The sequence below is a fragment of the Mesocricetus auratus genome, unplaced genomic scaffold (assembly GCF_017639785.1).
Source record: "Mesocricetus auratus isolate SY011 unplaced genomic scaffold, BCM_Maur_2.0 Super-Scaffold_100007, whole genome shotgun sequence".
In the NCBI taxonomy this organism is placed as follows: domain Eukaryota; kingdom Metazoa; phylum Chordata; class Mammalia; order Rodentia; family Cricetidae; genus Mesocricetus; species Mesocricetus auratus.
Window position 1 is genome coordinate 98554621 of NW_024429191.1, and position 11141 is coordinate 98565761.

General features: G+C 39.1%; 1 protein-coding gene across 2 annotated transcripts; it reads left to right on the forward strand.

Annotated features, from left to right (window-relative positions):
- Positions 1-505: 505 nt before the first annotated feature.
- Positions 506-10591, forward strand: Ptchd3 (patched domain containing 3). Of its 2 annotated transcripts, none has more exons than XM_005069770.4 (4): positions 506-2245; positions 3152-3273; positions 6490-6635; positions 8690-10591. In XM_005069770.4, the coding sequence occupies exons 1-4, from the start codon at positions 1334-1336 to the stop codon at positions 10183-10185; spliced, it is 2676 nt and encodes an 891-aa protein (XP_005069827.3). In that variant the 5' UTR covers positions 506-1333; the 3' UTR covers positions 10186-10591. The 2 variants fall into 2 exon arrangements, with proteins under 2 accessions (XP_005069827.3, XP_040606169.1); XM_040750235.1 differs by having other exon boundaries at positions 510-1840.
- The last annotated feature ends 550 nt before the right edge of the window (positions 10592-11141 follow it).

Consider the following 11141-nt stretch of genomic DNA (forward strand, 5'->3'; position numbering starts at 1 on the left):
GTCTCAACCTCCTGAATAGTTAGGGCTATTGGTGCAGATCACTGCATCTGGTTTCAGTTATAATTTTTGACCAACCATAAACTGACCAGTTTAAGCACTCCTCTTAATATACACACAGCCACCATGTGTCAGGATAGTTATGATGAACTACAGGAGAACTTAGCCTGCAGTTACAACAATAAAATCAACAGAAATATACAACAGATAGCTAGACCTGTAGTAATTGGGTTGTTAGCAGGATCTATTTGAGGGAAGTTCACAGACTGCCCCTGACTCTTCCCTGACATTTCAACCCCCATTCCATCCTTTCCCAGCTTTAGGTAGGCAAGGGCTGACTGTAAGAACTAAAATGTTGACTGAGGATGGGTCTTTTTGGTGGTACATCTGTCTCTAGGTTGCCCCTGCCCCTGTAAGTAATCCTAATAGTCACTGATTTGTTTTAAAAGTGGTGGGCAGTGGGTGGGGTTGGGGGAAAGAGGGGCAGAATCTTTCTTTAATCTGTTAGGCCCTTCCTTCTTTGGGGTGAATAAACATTTAGAAATTTACACAATTGCATACCACAGTTCCAGGATGGGCACAATAACTCAGCAAACCAACAAAGAATCTATCTCCTGCTGTGGTGAAAACAACTGATACTGTTTCATTGACACTGCAAAGCACACAAAGATACGACAAATTTAGGAGAAACTTTGTTCGATGTTCTTAACCAGTCTCCAATGTTGTCTGGTTGCAGGCTTTTTACTTGCATATAAAGGAAATAAACTGGAAGCAACAATCTATGTGCTACACTTTCTTCTTTGGGTGTTAATTTATAATGATTCTCAAATCTAGCTGTCTCAGTCAGTTTTCATTTAAATTGAACACTGTAAACCTCAGACTGATAGGTAACTTTGTAATTAGTATAAACAGTCTTTCCTCTAAGAAATACATAATGTTCCTCTGGTTGGCATTTACGTTTGTAAACAAACCTAGATACAATAGGCATCAATCTCAGAGATTTGACAATCTAGTAGGGGGAAGAGACTAAGCCATGACAAAAGTGTGAAGTTGTCCCTGCCACTGGGAGACAAAGCTGGAGAGGGTAAGCTTATGCTCCCAGTGAGGAATTTGGTAAATACTGGGGTGGAGAGGTGCTCCATAGGGCTCTGGCTCGAGGAGACGCTCTGTGACAAGGAGAATGGCACTAACCCTAACCCTGGAAGGTCACCTCAGCCACGTGCTCCCAACCGTTGCCACCAGCATCCGGGCACCCGAGCAGCCAACGGTCCCTGGGTCTTAGACCGTTGGGGTGCAAGCAACTTGGCAGCTGTTCCTGTGAACAGCTGCGTATGACATGATCTCCTCCAAGGTTGCTCCCAGAGAGGGAAGTCAACGGGAGATGCTGTCTGAAGGTCGGCTGGAGGCAGAGCCACCTGGCGAGGCGAGCCCTAGCTGGACCGCAGGGCCGCCATCGGAGCGCCTGCCACCCCTGGGTCAGGAGGCACCTCTGCCACGTCGCTGCCGTACCAACTGCTTAGAAGCACCCCTATCGCGCTGCTTCCAGCGCCTTGGTGCCACGGTGGGTACGCACCCCTGGCTGTTTTTGCTTGGGCCTGTGCTGCTGACGGCCGCGCTGGGCACAGGCCTCATCTTCTTGCCCAAGGAGAAGGAGAACCTGGAGGAACAGTACACACCGATTGGCAGCCCTGCCAAGGCTGAGCGGCGCTTCGTGCAGGGTCACTTTAGTACCAATGACACATACCGCTTCTCCGCCTCCAGGACCAGCTCAGAGGCCAACTTCGCTTCCATCCTGGTGGTGACTCTCACCAGATCGCTCCTGGAGCCGAGAATATTTACAGAGGTGAGCAAGTTGGACCAAGCGGTGCAGGCGCTGAAGGTGGTACAGGAAAACGGAACACAGATCCTGTACAAAGAGGTGTGCGCCAAGTACAAGACGCTGTGCGTGCCACCCAATCCTCTATTATATGCCTGGCAGCATCACTCGACATTGAACCTGTCAAACATCATGTTCCCCTTACATAACATGTCCAACCACTTCATCTACTTGGCGAGCTTCTTTGGGGGAAATGTCTTGGGCCAAGCGATGGGAAAAAGTCAGCGACTTGTGGAGTCCCGAGCAATTAGGCTGCTGTACTACCTCAAGACTGAGGACCCCGAGGACAGTGAGCGTAGCAAAGCATGGCTGACTCACTTTCTAGACCATTTTAACGACGTGAAGAGCACTCTGACTTTGGAAGAGACAGAGGTATTCTGGAGGTTAGGGTTTGCAAGGGAGGCCAATAAGGGTGGGAGATTTGGAGACAAGATGACCTTTGAATTAAAGCTGGGTATGCTCTCCTATACATGATATGAAATCCCATTGTAATATTGATGGATGATGCCAAGATCATAAAGCATTGGTATCATTTTGGTCTGTACACAAATATTGTATCAGTAAGCCTGTTTTAGTACAGAACTGATTTTCACACTTGGTGTAGAGTTTGGTTTTCTAACTAAGACACTTGAAAATTATTTCGTCCATTGAGCCCACTCTTGTTACTAGAGTCCCTAAAGCCTTACCCAATGGAATTAAAGACAAAACTTCCAAGTTCTGTCATGTTGTTTAAGAAGATAGATAACTAGTTTAGTCCTTAATTTAGTCCTTTTCAAGTTAGTTATAGATAAGGCACCTAGTTTAGTATTGAAGTATATGTTATCTGTTAAAATTCTGGGCCAGCAATTCCAATATATAACCCTAGTGAAAGCAAATGCCTACTGGGAAGCCAAGTGTTTCTTCAAGTGTTACTGAGGCAACTAAAATATGAAAAATACCAATCTAATAAGATTTATAAAATGCCACAATTTCCACAGTTGTCAGTGAGGATGAGGTTTCACATTTGTTTATAAAATTCAGTTTCATTTTGTTTAGATTTAGGGTTAGTTCCTGCCCCCCCATCTTAGTCAAAATGCAGATAAATTATTAAACTTTTCATTTTCAGGGAAAGGTTGAAAAACACACTGCAGATTTTATGTGAAGTGAACCATTCACTTTTTACAGTGTGCCTAGCAACAAATATCAAGTGTCCAGTAGTGTTTGCAATGTTTAATGGACTCTGGAATCGGGATTTATCTCCTGAGTATGTTTTTTTTGTTTGTTTGTTTGTTCTTACAGGTTGTCTACTTTACATCCCTTTCAAGACAGCTGGAGTTTGAGGCAACCTCCAAGACTGTGATCCCTCTGTTCCACCTGGCATACACTTTAATCATACTGTTTTCAGTTGTATCATGCTTCAGGTAAAACTCCCAGTCGTTTTTACCTCTCATTTTGTAATATATTGTGATAAAACATACACAATATACATTATTCCATTGTAACAACTTTAAGTGACCAATTTGATGTTATTAATAATATTCATTCTGTTTATCCACCACAACCATCTGCTTCCCATGTTTTTCATGTTCATTATGCAATAATTCTTTAAACCCCTCTCCCATAGTCCCAGACAAACTTTAGTCTACTTTCTACCTCTGAATTTCCCAATTCTAGACTTTTTCTTTCTGCTCTTTATAGGTTACTCAGTCTAAAGAAACCAGAATAGCCTAAGACACTTCTGTCAGGTTTGGTTTTATTTTTCCCCTGGTTTTATGGATTTCGAATTATTTGAGCGTTTCTTTTAAGGTTGTATGTATTGTCATATATTTGCGTTGTCATTTCATTCTGCAAGTTACAATATTGTGTCACTTGATAGAAAACCAATACCAAAAGAAACTTAAGAAAGAGTTTATTTTGGCTTATGTTTCTCAAGAGATAGTTTATCAGGGAGTAGGGAACTTTCTGATCACATTTCATCCACACATAGGAAACAGAAAGACAACAGGAAATGGGTGAAGCTATAAGCCCTCAAAGCTGGTCCCCAGTGATATACTTTCTCTAGAAAGACTCTACCTCCTAAAGGTTCCACAACTTCCTCAAACATTACCGCCAAATGGGGACCAAGTGTTCAAACACGTAAGCCCATGAGCGAAAGTTCTCATTTCAACTAATACTTTCTGCCCCTGATCCCCATAAGCTCATGGCCATCTGACAATGCAAAATGCATTTAGTCCAACTTTAAACATTCCCACAGCAGTGGCTGGAGAAATGACTCAGCAGTTAAGAGTTCTTGCTGCTCTTGCAAATGACCTGGGTTTGGTTCCCAGCACCCCCACATGGTGGCTAACAACTGCCTATAACTCCAGTTCTAGTTTTTCTGACCCTCCCCTCTTTTTTTTGTTTGTTTGTTGTTTTTCAAGACTGGGTTTCTCTGTGCAACTTTGGAACCTGTCCTGGAACTAGTTTTTGTAGACCAGGCTGTCTCTGCCTCCTGAGTGCTGAGATTAAAGATGTGTGTCACCACTGCCCAGCTCTGACCTTCCTTCTTATCACTGCAAATGTGGTGCAAGACATATACAAATAAAATTAAAAAAATATAAGTCCCCATAGTTTTAAGTTTTAGCACTGTTCAAAAGTCCAAATCTTCTTCTGAGATTCTAGACAATTTCTTAACTATGATTTCCTATTTTAAAAAATAATATATATATATATATATATAAAATCTTATAAAATGGGACATACTATATATTACCCTTCCAAAATGAAAGTTTAGGGGAGTAGTAGGGAAATGTTAGAGGAAATCAAGACTGAAACCCAGCAGAGGAAATATAAAATTTTGTAGCTCAATGTCTGGTATCTGGGCCTTAAGTTTCATAGGGCTTAGATGCCTCAGCCCTTCCAGCTTTGCTGCTAGCAATATCTTTCTCTCTTGGGCTGGTTCCATTCCTTGTATTCAGCTCTCCTTGATACATGTCTCATAGTTTTGACATCTCCACTGTCTTGAGATCTCAGTCACAATCTAGGCTTCACTTTTACAGCTTCACACAGTGACCTTTCAGGGCCTCTGATGTTGGCATTGCTTAGCCTCAATGGCTCTTTGACAGCATGGAGGAAGAATCAATTACTTTCTCAATTTTGCATCTTTCTATGGAAGTTCAGCTGCTAGCTTGAGATGGGCCCATGCATGTTTGCTTGTTTTGTTTCTTTTTCTACCAGCTGAGTTGCTTACCAGTATATTGTATGCCACAAACCTTACTCTGCTGATGAAAACTTTTTAGTTTTAGGTTTTCTAATCTAAAATTTTCTTTTAAATATTATTGTTTTATGTCATATACATGGGTGTTTGCCTGCATGTATGTCTGTGTGCTGTGTACATACTTTGTACCCATGGAGGACAGAAGATATTGGCAGATCCCCTGTCACTAGAGTTACAGATGGTTGTGAGTCACTATGTGGGTGCTGGAATCCAAATGCTGGTTTCCTGGAATAACATCCAGTGCTCTTAACTGTTGAACCATTTCTACAGCACCTTTTTTTCTTAACTCTTTAAGGGGTTTGTTGAGGTTTGAAAAGCTAAGTCCTTCACTATGACTTGAAGATTATTCTGTGGCATTTTCTATTTTCCTGTATATCTAGCTGTACACTAAGAAGATGACATGGGGAAGTTTTCAGCCCTGTTTTAATCTTCTGGAACCACTATTAAGTATGCATTTTCCACTGCCTCCAAACAACATTGTCAATTGAAACATCATTTGACATTATTTTATGACATACTTGTGATGTTGGGAGGTAGTGATAGCTTTAAAAATTAGTCTGTGAAAGTCTCAGAAAGCATTGGCATGGCTCTCATTAGTTCCTGTAACAGAAAGTTATCATGAAAACAGCAAGCCTTGCTCCTAAATCTATTTTCCCATCTTTACTTTTGTTTCCCTCTATCCCCACCCCACCCCCCGCCCTCTGTCATGCATTTCCACCATAATGGCATGCACTGTTACAACAATGAGAGGAGCCTTTGCAAAAAATGCTGCATCATCCTCTTGGACCTTCAGAATAGTGAACTAAATCAATGTTTTTCTTTTATAAAGTATCAGGCCTCCAGTATTTTGCCATAGCAACATAAGATAAACCAAGCCACCATCTACTACCTACTGTATTTCATTCATACCCCCCTAAAAGTAAGAGCAGAGTTAACCTTTTGCAGTGCTTAGCAAATTTTTATTCTGAAATGCTAGTCAGATAGTTACATAATCACCCAGATAAGTTCCCAACTTTATTGTCTCCTCTATTTTTTATGAGTTGCTAATGTAAAGGTACCTGACTAGGTAGTGGTAGTGCACATCTTTAATCCCAGCACTCAGGAAGCCAGAGGCAAGTGAATCTTTTTGAGTTTAGGCCAGCCTGGTCTACAAAGTGAGTTCCAGGACAGTTAGGGTTACACAGAGAAACCATGATTCAAAAAACTAAAAAAAAAAAGAATAAATAGTACCTGTTAGTTTAAGGTCTCCATCAGACAGATATGGAAATTATCATCCCAGAGACTTCTAGAAACCTTGGTGTCTTAAGTCAACAACCAGTTAGTAGGATTTCAGTATGGAAGCTACTATCACAAGTTCTTATTTTTCCCTCTAAATTTACAGGTTGGACTGTATAAGAAACAAAATGATGGTAGCAGTTTTTGGAGTGTTTAATGTTGCCATGTCAGTGGTGAGTGGGTTTGGCCTGATGCTGCACATCGGGGTCCCATTTGTGATCATAGTTGCAAATTCACCATTTCTTATTCTTGGTGAGTAAAACAAAATAAGTAGTTGTATTGAGTCTGTAGGTATGTGAGGTGGATAAGGGGATGCATTTGTATAGGAGGCTTAAGCAACAGGAAGAACAAATTGAATTATCTATCTTCAGACTTGGAAATATGTAGTATCCCAGACAAATAAATGAAAGAAACATGTACTTTAGTTCACACAGAAAATACAACAAGAAATATTTTGTATCAAGGAATTGTACACTAAACTAAAAAAAGTTTTTTTCTAGATTAATTCTAGACAATTTTAGAAAGTTTTATGTAAACGAGTGCCCAAGATTCTGCTGTAGGAAACATATAAATTGGTTTGCATTCCCCATGTTTATAGCAAAGAACTATAGACCAAACATTTCATTTCTGTAAAATTTATTTGATAAATGTAATTGATCATAAGTAGAACAAATGTGTTTATTCTGGTGTGTTTTATAATAAGAAAATATTGAAAACAACCTGAACCCATATCAATATGACATTTTTCAAGTCAAACATATTTTTAAAAAATAGAAACCATATTTGGCCTTTTAAAAAAGACAATTATAATGAATTAAATGAAAATTTCTCATTATAAATCAAGATACATGCCATGGATAATTACATGGATATAGTTGCATAGAACAAATTCTAGATGAATTTTTAAAATGTGTTTTCAGGTTTATCCTTTGAAGGGTGATTATAGCTTTTTTTGGTATTTCTGTTTTTAGAATTTATTTCGCAGTAAGTTTGTATGTCAAACTATGCAATTTCAGGGTCCCCCTCCCGGTAGGTACTAGGTGGGGTCATATTGCACATCAGTTTAGCCTTGCGCTTTGTACACTCGCCCACTGTGCCCATAGTCATGAATAACTTAGGGGGATGTATTTATTGTATGCCAGTCTACATTCTCTGTATTTATTCAGTCTGTATCCACAGAAGTATAAATTTGTATAGACTGTACGTATAGGCGATTCCAGTAACTTAAGAACTATAAAGAGAATTTCTGAACAAATTTCTATAAGTAATAAAATCATTTTTTTTAGAAAAGTCATTGCATCCCATTCTTTGTTCTCAGTGCCTCTGATTGTTTCCTAGAGTCTTGAGCTGATAGTCATGGGGTGCTGCCATACAGTCTACAGCAGCCCCTCTAGCTTTGTGCAAGTTTTGGATCTTTCTACCTCAATCATGTCCATGAATATCTGAACTACAGGCCGGCTTGTAATTCCTAGTATTCTCCTAACCTTAACTTGTAACCTATGAAAAAGAAGTAAAGATCAGCATTGCATTCCCAAGACCTGCTGTTAAAACACTTGGAAATAAAAGCACACATGAGTGCAAGCAGTCTCAACTGCAGTCTAGTATTGGAGGGAAATGGAATTCACTGGCAGCAGACTCAGACTATCTAGTCTCCTTACTTTTCTGCCCTCATTCTTTTTTTCCATTGTTCATGTCAAAGCTCTCAAACATTCTTCAATTCTGTTTCAAGCCAGCCATGCAGTGGCACAATGGAAAGGATTCCAAAGATACACTTTTGTATGCCTTTCTCCTATCAGGACCAGTGAAACATTCTGTCCACCGCATGCTAGGTGTCAAATAGAAACTACTAGGGACACTAGATTTGTACATATGCCTGGAAGTAAATCTATAAAATGGGTGCTACAATAAAAATGGCAACTTGGAATGCCTTATGCTACCTGCAAACACACTTGCCAACTCCTATTTCAAGAAAATAGAATGTTTGATGAATGTGTTTGTATATTAGTTGAAATGGCTCATGGAATCAAAGATAGATTGCTGATTCTGTTTCAACTGGCATACGGTCACATAGATGTCCTATTTTATCACAAAGACACCTGGGAAAACACTAGAGAATATGCTATGCACTAACAACATAGGTATGTACAAAGCTAAAACTTATTACAGAGGAAGGAGTGACAAATTCAAAGACCAACTAAGAAGATAATTGTTTAAGGAGAGATTTGCAAGACAAGCAATAGAAAATGCTCAGTTTAATATTTAATGTGTATTATTAATATGTAGGAATATCTGTTCTTTTGTTACAGGTGTTGGAGTTGATGACATGTTTATTATGATTTCTGCCTGGCAGAAGACCAGCCTCATGGAAAGCATAAAAGAACGACTCTCCAATTCATATTCAAAGGTGGCAGTGTCCATTACAATCACCACTATCACCAATGTCCTTGCTTTCTATACAGGAATCACCAGCTCTTTTAGATCTGTACAGTATTTTTGCATCTATACAGGAACAACCCTGCTCTTTTGCTATTTTTATAGTATCACCTGTTTTGGAGCAATTATGGCTCTAGATGGTAAAAGAGAAATTGCGTGCTTCCGCTGGCTGGATAAGCCAGACCAAAAGTATGCCTCGTTAAAAAAATCCTGCTGTGTGCCATTTGGTTCAGCCCCAGATGAGCATGGAGAAGACAAGCATCCAATGAATTTGTTCTTTAGAGACTATTTTGGTCCTCTCCTCACAACAGCCAAAGCCAAGTTTTTCGTAGTGCTGTTATATATTTTTTATATCGTAAGCAGTATATACGGATGCTTCCAAGTGCAGGAAGGGTTAGATCTTCGGAATCTGGCAAGTGATGATTCCTACATTACACCATATTTTAACGTTGAGGAAGATTATTTCTCAGATTATGGTCCAAGGGTTATGGTCATTGTTACGCAAAGTGTTAACTACTGGGATGGTGATGTAAGACAGAAACTGGACAAATGTATGATACAATTTGAAGAAAGTGAATATGTAGATAAAAATCTCACAGAGTTTTGGTTGGGAGCATATATTCAATATTTGAATAACAGTGGAAATGATCCTAATGACAAGAATACATTTATGAATAGTATTTCAGGTTTTTTAGAAATTTCTCCTATTTTTACATATGATATTAATGTTTCCTCATCAAATGAGATCACTTCTTCCCGAGGTTTCATCCAGACTATAGGAGTTTCTTCCTCGAGCAATAAGAAGAGAATGTTATTACAGATACGAGGCATAGCTGAAAACTGTGAAGTTCCCTTAATGGTGTATAACCAAGCATTCATATATTTTGATCAATATGCTGCAATAATAGAGAACACTGTTCGAAATGTCATGATTGCATCAACAGCTATGCTCATTGTTTCCTTATTGTTAATTCCTCACCCAGTGTGCTCCTTGTGGGTTACTTTTGCTATTGCTTCTGTGATTGTGGGAGTTACAGGTTTCATGGCATTCTGGAATGTTAATCTCGATTCCATATCCATGATTAATCTTGTTATTTGTATAGGTTTTTCTTTTGATTTTTCTGCACACATCTCCTATGCATTTATCTCCAGTTCTGAGACTTCAGTAAACAAAAAGTCAATTGAGGCCTTGTATATGCTAGGTTATCCAGTGTTGCAAAGTGCAATTTCAACAATAATAGGGGTATGTGTTTTATCTGCAGCTAAAGCTTACATCTTCAGGACATTTTTTAAGATTATGTTTCTTGTTATGTTTTTTGGGGCAGCTCATGGCCTAATTTTTATTCCAGTATTCTTAACCTTTTTTTGAAAGTTTGTTTGAATACACAGTAACAAATAACCAGTTATAGAATTCCTAATGACCTGAATCCAATCTGATTGTAAAATGTACTAATTAAGACTAGTCAATAGAAAAAAAGAGAGATGAAATTAGAAGGGGCATTGCAGGGTAAGAAGAACCAAGGGTAAGGGTGAGAAGGGAAGGCAGGGTAATGTGGGACCTAAACAAAGCACATTGTATACATGTATGAAAATGTCTCAATAAAAACCATTTAGTTTGTCCAATTGGTATACACTAATAAAATATGAATTATTAATGTATAACTGAAAACCGATATAAAGTGTTAAAAATAGTCATTCCACTTTAAAGATGTTTCCTTGGCTTTGAAGTTCTTTAACATATTCTGAGAAAAATTAAAATATCTTTACCAAATTAATAGAAGTGTTATCATCTTTATTTCAATGTCTACAATAAGCCTTTAGTTTCCTTTTGCTGTGGTAAAGATAATGGCCAAAATAAACTTCGGAAGGAGAGGGTTTAATTTCAGTTTATATCTTATAGTCCATCATGAAGGGAAGTCAGGACAGGAAGTGGGAGACAGCCTCCAAATAAGATGCCTAAACTTATTTGGAGGCTGACCCTGCACAGAGCTCCCTGCAAACATGTGTGGTTCAATACATGTTTCACTCTTCTGGCGCACCTTATTATTTGAATTGATGCATCATTAATGGTCACCTGTCTTCAATCATGTCAGTTTATGCAAAGTAGGTATAATTCCTCCCTTGATCACTTTTCTCTCCTCACCCTACCTCAGCTGTGTAAACTAGTGCCTTTGCTTCAATAAATGAGCGGTCACACTGAAGCTGACTCACAGAAGGTCTTTTCTGTCATACTCCGGCTAGCTGCTCAGGATCTGATTTGGGCCTGTTTCTCCTCCCAACCATGACAGGATGAAATGGGGCTCGAATCTGGTGTTAATGTATCAC